Source organism: Giraffa tippelskirchi, chromosome 1 (assembly GCF_054371585.1).
Source record: "Giraffa tippelskirchi isolate mGirTip1 chromosome 1, T2T-mGirTip1v1.2.pri, whole genome shotgun sequence".
Lineage (NCBI taxonomy): Eukaryota > Metazoa > Chordata > Mammalia > Artiodactyla > Giraffidae > Giraffa > Giraffa tippelskirchi.
Window position 1 is genome coordinate 123,886,504 of NC_137275.1, and position 22,732 is coordinate 123,909,235.

At 37.5% G+C, this 22,732-nt stretch overlaps 1 protein-coding gene across 1 annotated transcript in view; it reads left to right on the forward strand.

Moving 5' to 3' along the window:
* The window catches only part of LOC145515988 (uncharacterized), a 148,810-nt gene that overhangs the window by 2,557 nt on the left and 123,521 nt on the right, over window positions 1–22,732 (forward strand). Inside the window, exon 3 of the mRNA XM_081517313.1 lies at window positions 8,119–8,175. Coding sequence (XP_081373439.1) covers window positions 8,119–8,175 — 57 coding nt within the window. The remainder of the gene's footprint in view (window positions 1–8,118; window positions 8,176–22,732) is intronic.

Here is a 22,732-nt window from a genome sequence, read left to right on the forward strand (position 1 = left end):
TATTAGATCCAAAGGATTTAATATATTAGAATTATCTGATACATAACATAGAATAACATGTCTGAACTATGAAAAATGATATCCCCCCATAAAAGCAAATATCATGAAGTTGATTTTCAAAAGGACAAGTAATTTTTAACAGAAAAATAGAGTTTTTATAATTTTCAATTTTGTAATGGAGTTTTTTTCAACAGGACATTAAATGATCATGAGGGAATTTGTACACTGGAAAATAGGTCTGAAGACCACAATTAATATAGAAAAGAGAGATGCAAAAAGTTAGACATTTAAAAGGAAAGTAAAATACATGATAGCTAAATAGAAAGTTCCAACATACCTCCAATCTAGATTCCAAGAATATGGATTAGAGAATATGGTGGAGAAACAATACAAGCCAGGATAATGAGTAGAACTGACAAAGGAGTGGCCTCTCATTACAGTAAGTTCAATATAACTAGCCAGACTAAATAAAAAATTAATGTAAACTTACGTACATCAGAGTCAGGGCTTCCCTGGAGGCTTAGTGGTGAAAAATATTTGCCTGCTAATACAGGAGATGTAGGTTTGATCCTTGTGTCAGGAAGATACCCTGGAGAAGGAAATGGCAACACACTCCAGTATTCTTGCCTGGAGAATCCCAAGGACAGAGGAGTCTATGGGGCCACAAAAGAGTTGAACACGATGAGTGACTACACTACCACCACATCAGAGTACGATGCTAAATCATCAAGGAGGTAGAGAAGGTTTTAAAAGTGGGTAACTGGGAAAGATAATTTATGAATGAATAGCTGATAGGGCACATCTCAGAAGCAACAGTAAAAATAACCTAGAAGGGGAAAACAAAATAGGTGTCAGCTAAGATACCTTCTAACTTCCCTGGTAACTCAGGAGGTAAAGCATCTGCCTACAGTGCGGGAGACCTGGGTTCTATCCCTGGGTCGGGAATATCCCCTGGAGAAGGAAATGGCAACCCACTCCAGTACTCTTGCCTGGAAAATCCCATGGATGGACAAGCCTGGTAGTCTAAAGTCCATGGGGTCGCAAAGAGTCGGACACGACTGAGCAACTTCACTTTCTCTCTTTCTTTCTAAGACATCTTCTGCTTTACTGACTATGCCAAAACCTTTGACTGTGTGGACCACAAAAAACTCTGGAAAATTTTTAAAGAGCTGGGAATACCAGACCACCTGACTTGCCTCTTGAGAAATCTGTGTGCAGGTCAGGAAGCAACAGGTAGAACTGGACACGGAACAACACACTGGTTCCAAATTGGGAAAGGAGAATGTCAAGGCTGTATATTGTCACCCTGCTTATTTAACTTATATACAGAGTACATTATGAGAAACGCTGGGCTGGAAGAAGCACAAGCTGGAATCAAGATTGCCGGGAAAAATATCAATAACCTCAGATATGCAGATGACACCACCCTTATGGCAGAAAGTGAAGAGGAACCAAAGAGACTCTTGATGAAAGTGAAAGAGGAGAGTGAAAAAGTTGGCTTAAAGCTCAATGTTCAGAAAACTAAGATCATGGCATCTGGTCCCATCACTTCATGGCAAATAGGTGGGGAAACAGTGGAAACAGTGTCAGACTTCATTTTTTGGTCTCCAAAATCACTGCAGGTGGTTACTGCAGCCATGAAATTAAAAGAAATTTAATTTGGAAGAAAAGGTATTACCAACCTAGACAGCATATTAGAAAGCAGAGACATTACTTTGCCAACAAAGGTCCGTCTAATCAAAGCCATGGTTTTTCCAGTAGTCATGTATGGAAGTGAGATTTGTACTATAAAGAAAGCTGAGCACCACAGAATTGATGCTTTTGAACTGTGGTAATGGAGAAGACTCTTGAGAGTCCCTTGAACTGCATGGAGATCCAACCAGTCCATCCTAAAGGAAATCAGTCCTGAATATTCATTGGATGGACTGATACTAAAGCTGAAACTCCAATACTTTGGCCACCTGATGCGAAGAGCTGACTCATTAGAAAAGACCCTGATGCTGGGAAAGATTGAAGGCAGGAGGAGAATGGGATGACAGAGGATAAGATGGTTGAATGGCATCACCAACTCAATGGACATGAGTTTGAGAAAACTCTGGGAGTTGGCGATGGACAGGGAGGCCTGGCGTGCTGTAGTCTATGAGGTCACAAAGAGTTGGACATGACTGAGCGACTGAACTGAACTGAACTGAAGAATTGAAGTGTCCTGCTGACCTCGCCTGACAAGAACTATAGTGAAATAAAAACACATAAAAGTAAAAACAAAATAGAAACCCTGAATTGACCACCAACATCTAACCTTCTTTTCAAGAGTCTAAACAAGAAGCGAATCAATCCTCGAAGGAAGTCCTAAGGTTGAGAAAAACAAACAAGAGAAAAAGATAACAGAGTGATCATCATGTGGATAAATCTGAAGATCATCTGTACAAAATATTATGCTGATAATTTCTACACTAAGAAATTAAATTTAAATTATACTTATCCTTAATAATAACTGGATATTATAAGCTTATCAAAGAAGAAGGGGATTATCAGAATTAAATATTGTAGTGTCCCTGCATGTGTCAGGTGAAGGCTTAACTATTATTTTGCATTCATTAACTTGAATGTAAAATTAAAATTTTCTAGAGTCTAAAATTAAAATCTCTATTCATGGAATAGAAACAGTGTTTCAAAGCAAGAAAGGAACAAATCCTTAATGGGGAGAAAACTAGCAAACAAAAAACTCATAAAACAGGCAAATCAGGAAGGAAAAGAAATATCAAAAATCTGAGACAAATAGGAAATGAAACATGAGATGGTAAAAATGGAATCCAATGTATCCCAAGAAACAGAAGGAGGTAAAAACAGAGTCAGAGTTTCCAGGACTGCATATAATACTGTATCTTGAAAAAATGCTACTCAAATCTGAGATACAAAGACATGCCACAATAGGCAGGAGACAGCAGAGTTTTCCTGTAAAGGTCCAAATATAAAAATTTGTTGCATTAGGAGCCATGTGGTCAGAACAGCTACTATTCAGCTTGGCTATAGGAACATGGAAGCAGAAGCGGGTCACATGGAAATTACTTTGTTGCATAAAACTTTACAGAATAGGAGGTGGACAATCCCTAACCTAAGATATGACTTCCCTGGTGGCTCAGAGGTAAAGAATCTGCCTGCTAAGGCAGGAGATGTGGGTTTGATCCCTGGGTTGGGAAGATCACCAGAGGTGAAAATGGCAGTCCAGTGTTCTTGCCTGGAGAATCCCATGGACAGAGGAGCCTCGCAGGCTACAGTCCATGGTGTGGCAAAGAGTCAGACACAACTAAGTGACTAAACAACAACCACCTAAGATATAGACAGAAAAGTTCAAAGTAATGGAGATAAAAATATGAGTAAATACTAACTGAAAGAAAGCTTGTCTTAGGAAATAAAAGGAATCACTTCATAATGACAAAAATTTATATGCACCAGGAAGATACATTTTTTTAGTGTTCATAAATAATGAGCACATGGTTTTATTTACAACTTCATCATATCAGACTAGATCAGTCTTAAGAGGCAAATGTGGGCAATAAAATTCTAGAACTCAAAAGAACTCATACTTAGGTAGCTAGAGGAATGAAATTTGCTCATTGGTAATTAACTGGGTAGTTTCATACTGTAAAGTTACTCTTTTTTATATATGTTTTTTCCTATGGGGAGACATGTTTTACATTCTTCTTTTGGTTTTAAATAAAAATTTCACTCTTGTACAACTAAGGACAGAATTTCCAAAGTACCCACCCACTCTAGCAAATTAAGTCACCATTGTGACTTAAGCTAATGCAAGTGAGTGGCCAACAAACTGGGTTGATACCATACATCAGATCCTTGAAACTGTGTCTCCTTCATGAAAAAATCTTGAATTTGAACAAAAAATATCTAAAATGTTTCCATGAAAGGGCCTACTTGCTAATTACTCTTATAATGATTTGGAAGAAACATTTATACATATAATAAGACAGCCCTGAATACCACATTTTTAAAGTTGTCTTATGATATTTTCTATAACATTTTGGATGATGTTTACATTTTTAAATATTAATTCGCCTGCAATGCAGGGGATCCTGGTTCAATTCCTGGGTTAGAAAATCCACTGGAGAAGGGATAGGCTACCCACTCCAGTATTCTTGGGCTTCCCTTGTGGCTTAGCTGGTAAAGAATCCACCTGCAATGTGGGAGACCTGGATTTGACCCCTGGGTTGGGAAGATCCCCTGGAGGAGGGAAAGGCTACTCACTCCAGTATTCTGGCCTGGAGAATTCCATGGACGCTATAGGCCATGGGGTTGCAAAAAGTCGGACATGACTGAGTGGCTTTCATTTTCTTTAATAAGCCATTATTAAATACAAACAAAATGAGACCAGATAGCATGTTCTGAACTACAGGGCTACATTCTTTTAAGTCTCCTTCCCCTGTTGTGGGAGGACCTGCAGGTGGCTCATCTTGGTTGCAGATTCCTAATTTCTATTCTTAGCTGATCCCGAAAAAAGAAAAAAAAAAAGTTGGCTAGAGAAATATGTGATCTCTTTTTTGGGCCAACAAATAATAAAAGTTTATTGCAAAAACTACCACAAAGATCAAAACCTAATCTAAAAATATCTAGAAGAAATCATGGGAAACTCCAAAAATGACTTTCCATTTTGATAACTTAAAGTATAATTTGTTTTCACCAAGCATAATAAACATAATTTTTAAAAAGATATGCATTATATCAGGCAAGATATACCCATTGAAATATATATTTACTGTATTTAACTTAAAATATAATGCATTTATTTGCCTGTGTGACATAAAATATTAGTATAGAATGCTTTACAAACTTACATCTACATTCTTATATTTTGTGGGAAATGTTTAAATTCAGTATTTCAACTAGAAACCTAAGGGTTCCCAACATAAATTGTTCATCACTCACTAAAAATTTCCAGCTAGCAAAAACCCTGTTACTTACAAATGGATAGTGGCAAAGAAAAAATAAGTCACAAAAAATAGAGGAAGGAAAAGAGAGAAAGAGGGAGAGAGGGAAGATGAGAGGGAGGGGGAAAAGAGAGAGATCTGTGACTATGTATCAGTGAGAGAGTTGCAGATTCTAAAAGTGATTGAGGTTTAGTCGCTTAGTTGTGTCTGATTCTTTGTGACCCCATGGACTGTAGCCCACCAGGCTCCTGTGTCCATGGGATTTTCCCAGGCAAGAATACTGGAGTGGGTTGCCATTTCCTTCTCCAGGGGATCTTCCAGACCCAGGGATGGAAACAGTGCCTCCTGTATTGGCAAGCGGGTTCTTTACTGCTGAGCCACCAGGGAAGTGATTACCATCTTTTACTTGCATTTTCTCATTTTTCTGAAAACTAGTTTCTAAGTGAGTACTGTCTTTCTTCACTGATCTTAAAAGGAAGAGCATAGAAAGATCTGGAATATGGTTTTCTTTCATCAGTAATGATACCCTCAAATATAACAGCAGATATTGGGAGAAAATACAGGGGAGAGATAGCAGTCTATCTTTAACCTGATATTATGGAAAATTTCAAGCATTAACATGTCATATAGAGATAATAGCAATGTGAGCTCCTATAACCCATCACATATCTTCCACAATGATTAATTCATAGTAGATCTGCTTTATCCATATCCCCACCCACCCCTCCATCATCACTGGGTTACATTGAAGCAAATTTAATATATTAAGTTCATTCCATATATCCTATATCAAGCAAATTCCATACATCCTATAAATATTTCAGCACAAACATAAGGGCCCTCCATAAGATTCATATTCACAACATAATCATCACACCTAATGTTTGACAAAAAATACTTAGTATAATCCAGTATCACGGCTCATACCTCCAATTTTCCATAAGAGTTGACTTGTTTAAATGAGAATTCAAAGAAGATGCACACACTGAATTTTGTTGATATTTTTTGGGGGGCCTCTTCAGATGTACAGGTAGGCTCTTTTTTTGCTATTCTTGCAATTTACTTTCAAAAGAAACCAGTTCTGTCTTCTGTCTGTTCAGTGTTGCACAGCATTCTGTTGATGCATCTGTGTACTGTCATCTAACACATTTCTCTAGCCACTGTATTTTCTGTAATCTAGCTATTAGATTTTATTTTCATGGGCTCCAACATCGCTGCAGATGGTGACTGCAGCCATGAAATTGAAAGACACTTGCTCCTTGGAAGGAAAGCTATGACAAGCCTAGACAGTGCATTAAAAAAGCAGAGACATCACTTTGGTAACAAAGTTTCATACAGTCAAAGCTATGGTTTTCTAGTAGACACAGCTGTGAGAATTGGACTGTAAAGAAGGCTGAACACAAAGAATTGATGCTTTCAAATTGTGGTGCTGGAGAAGACTCTTTTGAGTCCCTTGGACAGCAAGGAGATCAAACAAGACAATCCTAAAGGCAATCAACCCTGAGTATTCATTGGAATATTCAACTCTGAATATTCATTGCTAAAGCTGAAGCTCTAATACTTTGGCCACCTAATGGGAAGAGCTGACTCATTGGAAAGGATTCTGATGCTCGGAAAGATTGAGGGCAGGAGGAGAAGGGGGCAACAGAGGATGAGATAGTTGGATAGCATCACCAACTCAATGGATGTGAGTTTGAGCACATTCTAGGAGATAATGAAGGACAGGAAAGCCTGGAGGGCTGCAGTCCATGAGGTTACAAAGAGTCAGACATGACTAGCAACTGAACAATAAATAACAAGCTGTTAGATTTTAAATTTTGATCTATTTCTTGTTTAGTTTCTTACTGAGGAGAATTTATACATAATAGGTGTGTGCATCAGGAAAAAAAAAAAGTGTTGTCTCTTTTTCTTGCCTGTTATTTCTTTCCTATCTTCTTTCCTTTTTCCCACTCTCCCTCCATCTCTCATTTTTTTAAAGTTTAATAATTTTTTAAAAAAGATTCAGTCATAGGAAATAAACTCATGGTCTCTCTTCTTTTCTTTCTTTTTTATGACGTGGCCAGTCAATGATTATATGAGCTCAGGTTTATCATTTCACTGGGGGTTGTAAATAAGTGACTTTTCTAATACTTTCTATCAATCATTCTTTCCTCAATTATTAGCTGGAATTTTTTTGAGAGGAAAATACCTCTCATCAAGATTTTGGTAGAAGCATGATGATAAACTGTTTATAGGAAAGACAGTCTTGATCCTTTCCCATTATTTTCCACATTCTATTTAATGACTACAGATTTAACAACATTCTCTAAAGGTAGGAAATATGTTTTTTAAATTATGAATCTGTTAGCAGTGTGGTGGTGTTTTCTTTTGAACTCACGAATTTCAATAAATTTTACGTGGTGTAATATATTGAAACTATGAATCTATTTTTTGCTCAAATTATTTTATGTTTGGCCAACGAGTGGTTGAGTTTGCTTTCAAACACTTTTGTCATAATTCTAGTGATTTTGAATACATATTTTCCTAGCTTTGTGTTACTATAAAGAGTTCTAAATTCACATTTTGTATTTTCTACCCCAGATCTGGAATCATCCATTTCTTCATATAGAGCTATTTACTTTATGATGGTTTTATATTCTGGTGGTTTATGAATTTCATTTTAGTCCTAATTAGGGTTTTAAGAGGTTAATTTTAAGGATTCATAGGATCCAAACCATTTCATTTCAATCAAACATTATAGAAAACTCTATGCCTTCTTCTGTAAGTTTGTGCTGAAAATGTTCCTTTTAATCTCAGCTGCTTTTCTCTGTCTGTCCCGCTGACCTTTCTCCTTAGTAAATTTTGGTAATCTGGGACTTGTGAAGGTTCTCCTCCCCCTCCTTTTTGTGTCCTGTCTACTTGCTGAAGGCACAGATCATCACTGCTAATGATAATTTGTCCTGTTTGGTGTTTCATGGTGACTCTATGTCACTTGGTTTTGTTTCAACTGTTTTTTGGGTATTTCTAGGTTAGTTGCTGCCTCATATTTTGTGGGTGTGTTTGGAAATAATTGAAATATTAGAAAGCAACTGACATCTTACTAATATCATCTGAATACACTTTATTTAAATAACATGTCACAATTTCCATCCTTCGAGGTTTCACTGTGTCAAGTACTATTCTTTATTTTTTCAAGATTCTTCCTGTATACTCAGAAGAAATAGTATGGGCTGTGATGCAGAAGAAGAAAATGGTTTGTGAATTTTCTTGCCTTTTGGATTATGGGGACTAGTTATTGTGTTGAACCAAATACACAGGGCTTCCCTGATGACTCAGAGGGTGAAGAATCTGCCTGCAATGCAGGAGACACAGGTTCAATCCCTGGGTCGGGAAGATACCCTGGAGGAGGAAATGGCAACCCACTCCACTATTCTTGCCTGGAGAATCCCATAGGACAGAGGAGCCTGGCAGACTACAGTCCATGGGGTTACAAAGATTCGGACATGACTGATCAATTAAACACACAACACCAAATATATAAGATGAATATAAAAGTTACTAGAATACTAGTTATCATCACACATTTGGAAAATAGCTTTTTCTTACATTTATTTATTTTTAATTGAAGGATGATTGCTTTACAGTATTGTGTTGATATCTGGCAAACATCAGCATGAATCAGCCAGAGGAAGAGGACATGTATACCTATGAAAAATGGTTTTGAATGCCTATGAGGGGCAAGAGGTGTTCAAGGACCACTTATTACTGGACTAAGTGCAATAGGGAGAAAGTTTAAAAGGGAATACAAAGAAGAGTTCCCTATTATTCCACTCAAAAAAGTAGATGCAGATGAACACAGGCTCCTGGAAAAAGGCACTTTAAACAGAGTTGATTTCAGAATCAATATGATAGACAATATCTATGTTGTTCAAATTTCATGAAATGTGCAAATAACAATAGCCATAATTCAACATACACCAAGCATAATGGTACATGTTCTTGTGTACTTTATGTCACTTAAACTTCATGACAATTCTCTAAGGTAAGTATAATGCCTCCCTTGTATAGGTGAGGAGACTGAGGCTGAGAAAATTTGAATAAGTAACTGCAGGCATCACAATCTGAAAGTGGCAGTCTTCCAAACACTGTGCTCTTAACTAATAACCCTGTCTACTTAATCAGAAAATGTGTGTGACATAAACCAAATGAATAAATAAACCTCTGACCATAACAGAGGCCAAAACTATCCAATAATGAAATGAAACCTATACTATAAATTTCAGTCATGTCTGACTCTGCTACCCAATGGACTGTAGCCAGCCAGGCTTCTCTGCCCACAGGATTTTCCAGGTTAGAATACCAGAATGGGTTGCCATTTCCTTCTCCTGGAGATCTTTCCCACCCAAGGATGACACCCATATCTCCTGTGTTTCAAGTGGTTCTCTACCACTGAGCCACTGGGAAGGCCCGTACGATAAATAACAGAAAGCAAAAATTTAAAACTTTAAATTAAAAACACAATGCACAACAAAGTGAATCAGCTATACATATATATATCTCCACGCTTTTTTAGATTCTTTTCCCATATAGATCATTACAGAGCACTGTATAGAATTTCCTGTGCTGTACTGTAGTAGTTATCTATTTTATATATAGTAGCGTGTGTGTATATATATATATATATATATATATGTATATATATATATACACACACTCTCCCATTTATCTGTCCAATCTTCCATTTATCTGTCCCATCTTTCACCCTGTTAAGTATATAATGACTCACTTTGCTGTAAAGCAGAAAGTAATACACCTTTGTAAATCAACTGTACTCCAATAATTTTTTTAAAAAAATCACACAGATGCATAGAACAATTTTATGGACTCTGAGGGAGAAGGTGAGGGTGGGACATTCTGGGAGAATAGCATTGAAACATGTATATTACCATATGTGAAACAGAACACCATTCCATGTTCGATGCATGAGACAAGGGCTCAGGGCCGGGGCAATGGGATGACCCAGAGGGATGGGATGGGGAGGGAGGTGGGTGGGGGGTCCAGGAAGGGGAACACATGTAAACCCATGGCTGATTCATGTCAATGTATGGCAAAAACTATTACAATATTATAAAGTAATTAGCCCCCAACTAAAATAAATTTATTAAAAAAAAAAACAAAAAAAACAGGTGCTATGCTCCAAAAACCAATGTTTGAACTGTTTTTGACTTCATGTGAATTTGTAGCTAAAACCTGTTAAATTTGTCACTTTTAATGTTCTCATATTTGCTCAGTTTTAAAATACAGAAACATTTTTTTTCTAATTTGTTAAATATTTTCTAAGTAAAAACTTTCAGTGAGTTTTGAAAAAAAAAATCACACATAATATAAATAACTGATTCTAGTTTGTGATTTAGAACAAGTTATGGCACGAGAAAGAAACCAGACCCCTGATATAAAAAGGCATGCTACATACTCTTGGGGAAAGCACTGAGATACAATGATTTAAGAAAAAGAATAAAATTAATTTCCTTCTGACCTAACTTTACCAGCTCTACAGAAATAAATTCTACAAATAATTTTCAACCCTGTAAGGCTGAGCAACGTTATTAATTATTTGACTATACTAAACCTACTACTATATAGGTTTTCATTTATCTTCCTTTGGATATAAAGTTTGTTTCTTAAAGAAAATTTCTACAGCCTTTATCTGCCCCTAAATTCACTTCTTTACATGCTAGTGTTTCAGGCTCAGTTCAGTGAATGACGTATTAGCATAAAATTTGACTTCTTGTACTTAATTTAGAAGATATACCATCTTTTCTTGTCTAAATCTTTATGAGTACTAGGCAAAAATAATTAGTTTTCTGTTCAAAAACGGTTTTGTAATATTCTATTCTAATATTCTTATCTGTTCTACTGCTCCTAGTGCTTACCTCTAATACCTGAGCTCTTGCTATAAAATAATTTACTGGTTCCCCATTTTGAAAGAAGAATTAGGGATGCTAATTTCAATTATAACATTACAAATGAAAGCTTGATGTGGAGATAAATGAATTATCTCAAAGACTGAGACTATTTCTTGACAATCACAGAAGTGAGTTATTTGACCTACAAAAGCATGGAAGCATGTAAATTATCATATGGGAAAAAAATCGCCAGTCCAGGTTCAATGCATGATAACGGGTGCTCGGGGCTGGTGCACCGGGATGACCCGGAGAGATGGGATGGGGAGGGAGGTGGAAGGAGGGTTCGGGAAGGGGAAAACATTTACACCCATGGTGGATTCATGTCAATGTATGGCAAAACAAATACAATATTGTAAAGTTAAAAAATAGAAAATAAACTAATTTAAAAAACTGTAAAAAAAAGCTTTTTCTCTTTTCTGATTTTTTAACTAGCTCATTTCCATCTTTTGGATGAATCCATTTTATTTCCTTTTATGCTTTCTGCAACCTTTAAATTTCAGCAGACATTCACTGTTACTTCTAAAAGTTTATGTGGCAGTAGGTAATTTTGAGCTCAACTCAGTGGGAGTGAATTCTACAAGAGCAATGCAGTAATGGGAGTGCTTTCTGTTTAAGAGGCCAACATCTTATCTATCTGGTCCATGGGAATGTGGAGGGGAAAGAGAGGTTGGCTGTTAAAATACAGTGTGTACATGACATTGTGCTAGCTACTCAGAAAAGTTCATCATCCTCAGAAAAGCCTGTTTAGTGACATTGATTATTATCTATGAACATTGTTTTCTATATACAAGATAACCAAGGTGTTGCACGTTAAATAAGAAAAATAGTTTCTTTAGACTCATGGATATAGAGAAGAGATTTTTGTTTGTCAAGGAGGTAGGAGGTGGAGGAAGAATCGGTTGGGAGTTTGGGATTAGTATATGTAAATGATTATATACAGAATGGATAGACAACAAAATCCTATTGTGTACCACAGGGATAGTATTCAATATCCTGTGACAAACCATAATAGGAAAGAATATGAAAATGACTGTGTACACAAACACATCACTTTGCAATACAGCATAAATAGACACAACATAGGAAACTAACTATACTTCACTAAAACAAATTAAAAAAAAAAAAAGAAGAAGCAGAGTTTCTTTACAAGTCTTTCTGACTCAAAACTCTGACTTTATCCATCTGCTACTGTGCTCCTTCTTTGGGAATTTGCCTTGAAATCATAGCCTGGAAAATCAAACGTCCATTTCCAGCATGGCTCCATGCTGGCTCTCTCCAGCACCCAGGTGTGGGGTGAGGAGAGGATTTACCTCTCGAAGAAGCAGGAGGGGCACTTCTCAGGGTCTCTGTGGCTGTACCTCCTATTATCACCTGCTGCTCACAGCTAAGGTAGACTTGGCAGAGGAAGAAAGACACATACCTGTCTCTGGTGATGAGTGGAGCCACCATACTTCCCAATTTCCATATTGACAAACTCACTTGAACTCAGGGAGCTCTTTTCCCTCCACTGTAGACAAGGTAACACAGAGGCTTAGACATGCAATAGCATAGTGGTTTTGCACTGCCAGAACTCAGCTAAGTTAAGATGACCTTTTCCAGCATCCCCTGCCCTGCCCTGTGTGATCCTCAGTGGGAAATGAGTGTGAAACATGGGAGGTGAAACCGAAGGCAGAGCCCCCGCCCTCTGGAATCCAGTGCGGGTGCGGCTCACATTCATCTATGGGCTCTGCTTGTCACCAGCGGACATGGCGGCCAGACCTACAGCAGCCCAGCTCCTGGAGCAGGAAGTCCTTGTCTAGCTCTGCCAAGTCTTTATCAGCTCCCCTGACTGTAACGTCTAATCTCACTGAACAATTTCTTATTCATTGCCACACTTGATGGCTTTATTTCCTGTTGTTGTTGTTCATTCATTCAGTTGTGTCTGACTCTTTGCAAGTGCATGGACTGCAGCACACCAGGCTTCCCTGTCCTTCACTATCTTCCAGAGTTTGCTCAAACTCATGTCCATTGAGTCAGTGATGCCATCCAACCATCTCATCTTCTGTCGTCCCCTTCTTCTCTTGCCCTCAATCATTCCCAGCATCAGGGTCTTTTCCAGTGAGTCGGCTCTTTGCATCAAGTGGCCAAAGTATTGGAGCTTCAGGTTCAATCCTTCCAATGAATATCTGAGGTTTATTTCCCTTAGAATTGACTGATTTGACCTCCTTGCTCTCCAAGAGACTCTCTAAGAGTCTTCTCTAGCTTACTTCCTGATTGGACCCTAAATGACTTGCCAATTTCCCTTAAGCTGACACATTGGAAGATCCAAACTTCAATCTAGCTGCTCTCTCCCTCCACCAGCATGAAAGTTAATAGCAAGGAGAAGAAGGAAAATGAATTTCCTGTCCATTAATAATCATGTGACTCGGACTTCCCTGGTGGTCCAGTGGTAAGGAAACCACCTGCCAATACAGGGGACTCATGTTTGATTCCTGCTTTAGGAAGATTCCACATGCCTTGGAAAACTAAGTCTATAAGCCACAACTACTGAGTCTGTGCCCCAGAGCCTGGGAACCACAACTATTGAAGTCCACCTGCCCTAGAGCCTGTGCTATGCAACAAGAGAAGTCACTGCAAGGAGAACCCTGTGCACTGCAACCAGAAATTAACCCCCATTCACTGCAAATAGAGGAAAACTGTGCATCAAGAAAGATCCAGCCCAACTAAAAGTAAAAAAAAAAAACAATATTCTAAAAAATAATCACACGGCTTTAGCACATCTCCTTTTGCTCTTTTCTGTGCAAATGATTAAAGAAAATGCATTGTTACTGCTAAAGTTTCTACTGTACCACCATACATTCAGTGTTCTAAATACCTCTCCATTAGATACTATTTATCAACAAAGTTAAATATATATATATATATATATATATATATATATACACATATATATATACACACATATATATACACATATGTATATTGTCCAGGGCATTAAGGCTCTTTATGCTTTTTCATACATCATTGTAAAGCTTTTTCATAACAAATTATATAGTTGCTCAAAATGTTCATCTTTCCATGCACTTTTTGCAGCTATAATCTGTCTGCATCTAGGTGATTTTAGTTTCTTTAACAGTTGAGAAACTTCTTTACTGGGCAGTTAATTCCATTTATGTTCTGAGTGACCAATTTGTGTATTACATTATCTGCCATAATATCCCCATTGTACATAATGTATATTTGATTTAACAGCTCTAATTTCACCAGAATGCTGTTTCTCGGTCAATTGTTTTCATGGTCTCAGTTTCCAAAGGGAATCTGTCTGCAACTTTGCAGCAAATAATTATCTTAGAGTATTATACTAGATATAAAGTTTCCTCAGCTTTGACTGATAGCATCTTCACATTATTAATATCTTTGTATTTTACTTAAAATCCTTAGCTTAGAGTGTGAACAAGTGAATTTTCCAGTTCCCAAGTCCCGATATCAAGCCGAGAATATTGACCCTTTAATGATAGTATTATTCACGCGTGCTGTCGCATCAGTCATATCCAACTCTTTGTGACCCCGTGAACTGTAACTCACCAGGCTCCTCTGTTCATGGGATTCTCCAGGCAAGAATATTGGAATGGGTTGCCATGCCCTCCTTCAGAGGATCTTCCCAACCCAGGGATAGAAACTGCTTCTCTTATGTCTCCTGCATTGATACGCGGGTTCTTTACCACTAGCTCCATCTGGGCATAATTTGTCTTATAAACAGTTTCAAGAGCATTGCTATCTCTAGCTACAAAAGATTTTTGCCATAGACAAAAGAAATCATTTCCTTTCAGTACTTATAATTGATTTTATGCTGAAATATATCCGTTACCTCCAATAGTTAACAAAATGATTTGATTCCGATTCTACAGGTGCACTAGAAAACATTTCTTATATTGAAAATCTGCAGTCCATGCTTTTGCCAAGACCAGCCATCGACTAATTCCCATGTGTTAAATTTGACGACAATCTTATTTACTTTATTTTATACCTTTATACAAATCAGATGAAGCCTACAAAGTTTTCTCTCTTAGTTGAATGAGTTTATATATAATGGTTGTTTTCTAGCCCACATATAAAATTACTCCTGTAAGTCCCACCTTACCTGCACAGTAGCCAACTCATTGGAAAAGACCCTGATTCTGGGAAAGATGGCAGGAAAAATGGGCAACAAAGGATGAGATGGTTAGATAGCATCAGTGACTCAATGGACATGAGTTTGAGCTAACTCCAGGAGATGGTGAAGGGCAGGGAAGCATGGCCTGCTGCAGTCCATGGGGGTCACAAAGAATAGTACACAACTGAGCAACTGAACAACAGCAATTCACACAGTAGAGTTGGCAAACAAGAAAGGATCACCAGACTAAAAATAATTCAAGGGGTAATTCACCTTAAAATAGTTTCTGGGATTCAAGTTCCCTTGACCCAAATTAGAAATGGTATGCAAATATCTATCTGGGCAATGTACAATTTATACATAACTTTGAGGATGCTAATTTGAATTTAGGCTTTAAAATTCTGAAGTGCATAATGTATGGTGAGTTAAGTATCTATTTTCCACACTTTGCATTTTCTTAAGTAAAAACTATGTGAAGCTTTCTAGCAACTTCTCACTGTCACTCTATGTCTTCTCTCTCTTTTCTCTGTAAGTTGACCCCTTGGCCACTTAGCATAAACAGTTCATTGCACAGCGTCTTTTGAAGATTAATACACCCATGTGACTATGTCCTGGCAACAGGATCTCATGTGGTTTCCTCCTGGAATCTTCCATTGGATGTACTGGCTCAAGCCCTTGGCCCTCTTCCTTGTTCTGCTGTCTAGAATCTGAAATCTGGACCAAAGGTCCATGAGGATGAAGTCTATGTCTTAGAAAGGATCTAACATGAAGGTATAAGAAGGCTGTAATTGTGGATTTCATGGAACAAAGCCAGTGAACCCACTTCAGGCAGGATGCCTATCTCCACACATACTAATTTTATATTATATAATCCTTTTTTATTTCAGGGTTTAATCTAATGTATAGCATAATCTTATTCTAACTGGTACAGAACTATAAACCTAAGAATTATCAAAGGTGTTTTGCTATCAATATAACTAAATTTTTGATTAGTATGTATGAGCTAGAGTATCTAATATATTGAATTTTTATTAATTATCTTTCAAACCAAGTCTCTAGGGCCTTGGGGCTTCCCAGGTGGTACAGTGATAGAGAATCCTGAGAATACAATCCTGATAAAGCCTGACAATGCAGGAGATGCAAGAGACTCGGGTTCAATCCCTGGGTCGGGAAGATCCCCTGGAATAGGAAATGGCAGCCCACCCCAGTATTCTTGCCTGGGAAATCCCATGGACAGAGGAGCCTGGTTGCTTGAAGTCCATGGGGTCGCAAAGAGTTGGACAGAACTGAGCATGTACACACTCTAGTGCCTTAATTGAAACAAAGGCAAATATCTAGCCTGTATATGAAAGCAATGTGAATTCTTTAAATTTGAGAGGAATGAGACAGTTCTCCCTCTAGCTACTTTAAACTAGATTTAATTTAGGTTTTCTAAAATATATTTTTAGGGTAGATACACAGAAGGCTGTCTGACACAGCATAGGTAGCCAATGGTCATAACAGCTGACGTTTAATGCACTAGAGAACTAGCTAAATGCACTAGAGAACTAGCTAAAATATTTTGAAAAAGGAAAAGAAATTGGGAAGTATCACTATCTGTTACTAATAAGGCTTAGTATATAAGCTACAGTAACGATGACAGTATGTTATTGAAAGAGAAACAGACACAGAAATAATGGAACAGAATAGGGATTCCAGAAAAAGACTCAGGCAATATGCCCAGATTGTTTGTGATGAAAGGGTATAAAGCTACACAATGGAACAAGTGTGATCATTACAACAACTGGTACAGCATCCATAGGCAATAAACGAAAAGGCAAAGAAACAAATACATAGATGGTAGATAGATAGATGGACTTCCCTGGTGGCTCAGCGATAAAGAATCTGCTGCAACTCAGGAGATGTGGGTTTGATCCCTGCGTCGGGAAGATTCCCTGCAGAAGGGAATGGCAGCCCACTCTACTATTCTTATCTGGGAAATCCCATGGACAGAGGAGCCTGGTGGGCTACAGTTCATGGAGTTGCAAAAGAGTCGAACACAACTTAGCGACTAAACAACAAGAAAGACAGATAAACATCAACCTAAACTTCATATTGTATATGTCTGAATTCAAAATGGATCATACAAATGGCCAACAAGCATATGAAAAGATGCTCATCACTGCTAATTATTAGAGAAATGCAAATCAAAACTACAATGAGGTCTCACCTCACATCAGGCAGAAGGGCCGTCATCCAAAAACCTACAAGTAACAAATGCTAGAGAGGGTGCCGAGAAAAGGGAATCTCCTACACTGTTGGTGGGAATGTAAACTGGTGCAGCCACTATGGAGAACAGTATGGAGGTTCCTCAAAAATCTAAAAATAGACTTATCATATGATCCAGTAAACCCACTTCTTTGTATATATCCAGAAAAGACAAAAAATTGAAAAATATATGCACACTGATGTTCATAGCAGTACTATTTACAATAGCCAAGACATGGAAACAACCCAAGTGCCCATCAACAGAAGACTGAATTAAGAGTATGCAATAGTGATAGGTATAAACAATACCCCATTGTTTATCTATGTATATATATATTATTATTCATCCATAAAAAGAATGAAATAATGCAAATTGCAGCAACGTGGTTGGAATATAATTCTGAATGAAGTTAGACAGAAAAAGACAAGTATCATATGCTATCAGTTATATGGGGAATTTAAAAAATAATACAAATCAACTTATTTAAAACAGAAACACAAATAGAAAACAAACTGTGCTTACCAAAGGGGAGAGGGGTAGGGGAGGGAGGGACAAATAAGGAGTATGGGATTAACAGATATAAACTAATATACATAAAATAGATAAGCAGCAAGGATTTACTGTACAGCACAGTGAATTATATTCAATATCTTATAATGACTTATAATGAAACATAATCAGGACAAAATAATAAATGAATCACTGTGCTATACACTTGAAACTAACATATTTTCAATCAACTATAGATCAATGAAAAAAGTAAATCATGGATTTAAAGGTATGAATATAAAACTTTCTGGAAAAATTTCAGCAGAAAATCTTTGAGATCTATGTAAAGGTAAAGAGTTCTTAGACTTGACAGCCAAATAGTGATGTAAAATAGGAAAGTTGATAAATTGAACACCATAAAAACAGAAACCTTTTTCTGTACAAAAGACTATTAAGGGGACAAAATGACAAAGAGAGACTAGGAGAAAAACATTAGAAAAGCATATATGTGACACAAGGCTAGCATTTAGACCAGACAACGGGATCCTGTCTTTTGGAATTCCTTCATCTTAATTATAGGGGTGGTTACCTGAAACTGCACAGGTAATATAATTGTGCTGAAGTTAGTATGTACACACACACACACACACACGCACATCAACATATGTAAAACTTGGGAACTCTGAAAAGACTGGATCAGTAGATAGCATCTAGGTCAATGTCAAGGTCCTCCTTGTGACATTACACTACACCTTTGTAACATATTACTGGGGAGAAACTAGGCAAAGCATATGTGTGTGTGTTAGTCGCTCAGTTGTGTCAGATTCTTTGCAACTCCACAAACAGCAGCCCACCAGCTTCTCTGTCCATGGTATTCTCCAGGCAAGAACACTGGAGTGGATCGCCATTCCCTTCTCCAGAAATGTATATGGGACATCTCTTAAAACTACATGTGCATCTGTAATGATATCCATACAAATTTCAATCAGAAAGCAGAAGGTTGTTGACTGTTGATTAGCCTACCTTTCCATTTCTCCTCCTATTCACCTTATGTCTGCTAAACTGCGCTTACAAAGATTTCACCATGGCAGCAGCAAGACATTTTTTTAAAACAACAGAAATTGAAAAAGATCAGATTTGTGGTTATCAGCTATAGTGGGAAAAAGAATACTGGGGGAAGGCTGGTCAAAAGGTACAAATTAGGGTGAGGTGATTAGATAGAATCACTGACTCAATGGAAATGAATGTGAGCAAACTCCAGGAGAGGAGGACAGAGGAGCCTGGTGTGCTGGAGTCCATGGGGTCACAAATAGTTAGACATGACTTAGCCACTGAACAGCAACAACACCGATGGATGTAATATACAGCATGATATTATGGATAGTACTGTCGTATGAAATACATGAAAGTTGTTAAGAGAATAGATCCAAAGAGGTCTCATCACAAAGAAAAAGCTTTTTTAAAAAATTTTCTATTCTATGTGTATGAGATAATGGATACTAACTGAACTTATTGCAGTAATAACTTCACAATAAATGCATACAATATATACACTAAACTTATCCAGTGACATATAGACCAATTATAAAAACTGGAAAATATTAATAGCATGATTAAAATAAATATATTAAATATGGGAAGATAAAAAACATGAAGTAAATCACTAGCTTAATAAAAAGTTCAACTTCAGAAGGAAAATGCACCAAGAATAAATGGATGGAATTCAGACTAAAATCAAACATAACAAAATACAACCACAGGCAATCAAAGCAAGTGAAACCAAACTATATATAACTACACACACACACACACACACACACAAATACACACACATATGTGTGTTCAGACATCAGCTGAACATAATCTCACATTGTACACACTCCTGGGGATAGTTACTTGAATGTGCCTTATTTTTTTTTTAGCAAGTATCTGTGCATATCTTCCATTATCAAAAGAAATAAATGATAAGGATAGTAGGAATTCATTTAATAGTTTTCCTTCTTTCAGATTATCATAACTGCATGAAAATCAATTTTCATTGATTTAATTGACTTCATTGATTCATAGAAGAAAAGCTATGACCAACCTAGACAGCATATTAAAAACCAGAGACATTACTTTGCAGACAAAGGTCCATCTAATCAAAGTTATGGTTTTTCAAGTAGTCATGTATGGATGTGAGAGTTGGATTATAAAGAAAGCTGAGCACTGAAGAATTGATATTTTACAACTGTAGTGTTGAAGAAGACTCTTGAGAGACCCTTGGACTGCAAGGAGATCCAACCAGTCCATCCTAAAGGAAATCAGTCCTGAATATTCACTGGAAGGACTGATGCTGAAGCTGAAACTACAATATTTGGGCCATCTGATGTGAAGAACTGACTCATTGGAAAAGACGGTGATGCTGGGAAAGATTGAAGGCAGGAGGAGAAGGGGACGACAGAAGATAAGATGGTTGGATGGCATCACCGGCTCGATGAACAGAGTTTTAGCAAGCTTTGGGAGTTGGTGATGGACAGGGAAGCCTGGCATGCTGCAGTCCATGGGGTCGCGGAGTCAGACATGGCTGAGCAACTGAACTGAATTGAACTGATGGAAATCAATTAATCACCATAACATGAGGGCAAAACTTGTATATATCATATAAAAAATTCAGAGACACTTTTTAAATTTTTGGAAATGGTTAAATAGGATTTATCTTATTAAACACAAGTTAAAATCACTTAATGTATCAGCGGGACAAACATTAGACAGCTTAATGCGTCTCCGTCTCACTGCTTCTTCAAAGCAACCTCACTTCCAGCAGCAAATGGCTCCTCAGATGATCTGGGCCAATGGGGAGTGACACTGATGTATGTGACAAATTTTTAGAGCCTCAGTCTTTGGAGACTTGTTTGAAATTTGCATTTTAACTTGTCACATTTCCATGGAAACACAGTGACAGTACACATCCTACTGCTTCATCAGGTACAGTTTTGATTCAGAGAGCTGGACAGTTTATCACAAGGCTTCTCATACCCCGATTTGAGAAGTAGAGCTTTGTGGAGGTAAATGACTCTTTGTTGAGTAGATTTTTTCAAGGTTGAACAAGGAGTGAGTAAATGTCAGTCACTCAGTTATATCTGACTCCTTGCAACTCCATGGACTGTGGCCTGCCAGGCTCATCTGTCCATGGGATTCTCCAGGCAAGAGTACTGGAGTGGGTTGCCATTTCCTGCTCCAGGGGATCTTCCCAACCCAGGGATCAAACCTGGGTCTGCTGCATTGCAGGCAGATTCTTCACTGTCTGAGCCACCAGTGAAAACTTTATTAAACATTTATAATAATATGGCCCAAAATATGTAAAGTAGAAAAAATTGATCAAACTACATCAGGAAATCAGGGCTTCCCCGGTGGCTCAACGGTAAAGAACCTGCCTGCCAATGCAAGAGACAAGAGTTTGATCTCTGGATCAGGACGATTCCCCAGAGAAGAAAATGGCAACCCACTCCAGTATTCTGGCCTGGAGAACCCCATGGACAGAGGAGCCTGGTGGGTCACAGTCCAAGGGGTCACAAAGAGTTGGACACGACTGCTCACACACACTACACACCAGGAAATAGACCAAAGCCAGAATTACATTGGAAGATATTAAAACATGTCCTTCTGAATATTCAGTAGAGCTTTGATTTAAATTTTTAGCATTTAAGAAATAGTATTGTTATATTATAGCAATAATTCCTTCCAAACATGTACAGGGCAGCCAGTAGCTAGATACTGATATAAAATACAGTCATCCTGTTAGCCAAACTATTCTGGTATGGAAAAAATATATATTACTTAGACATAATTATTCAGTTCATTTTCCCTATTATGATACATGCAACCAAGCAATTTTCAGATTTTTTTCCATAAACACATTACTATATAAAGAGAGTTAGTTTAAGTTAATGTGACAATTGTACTAATTATAAAATAAGAGCATTCTGTATGTATAATTCTCTATAATTTGCTCATCATGACACTATCCATAAGAGTTTGATTCATTTTCTATAAACACACATTATTTTCCTTTTCTTCTTACAATTTTGTAAATTCTGGACCTTTTAACACTCTATCTCTCCTAACACTACCCAGGGAAGCCTCCTTCAAACTCAGTCTACTAAACTTGGAAACTCTGTGGACTGTGGAACTTTTCCCATTCTTATTTTCTTGAAGACAATGGACATATTTTTGCTTTTAGAACTTCAGATTCTAAAGTGAGTTTTGAAGGGGATGTGAAAATAATCTAAGAATTTTAATTAGAACAGAATCTGAAAAAAAGGATGGAAGATATGTATGAGGGCACACATTACATAGCATGAAGAAATATAAGAGGAAAAACAGAAATATTCATCAATTTAGAAGCCAGTAAAATAAGGACAATTTGTCAGTACAAGAAAATATTGTTAATCTATTAAAAATATGGCCCATGTGTAAACAGTGATGTCTACAGAGGCTCATGATACACTGTGACATGTAGAAGTTAATTGTAAATCTGAATGTATTTCATGATTTTATCTGGCTTTATACAAACTCTCATGAAGATATATACTTGTATATGCATATTTTTCATAACATACACTCAGTTCAGTCACTCAGTCATGTCTGACTCTTTGCGACCCCATAGACTGAAGCACGCTAGGCTTCCCTGTCTATCACCAGCTCCAGGAGCTTGCTCAAACTCATGTCCATCGAGTCAGTGATCCCATCCAACCATCTTGTCCTCTGTCATCCACTTCTCCTCCTGCCTTCAATCTTTCCTAGCATCAGGTTCCTTTCTAAGGAGTCAGTTCTTCGCATCAGGTGGCCAAAGTATTGGAATTTCAGCTTCAACATCAGTCCTTCCAATAAATATTCAGGACTGATTTTCTTTAGGATGTACCAGTTAGATTTCCTTGCAGTTCAAGGGACTCTCAAGAGTGTCATCCAACACCACAGTTCTAAAGCATCAATT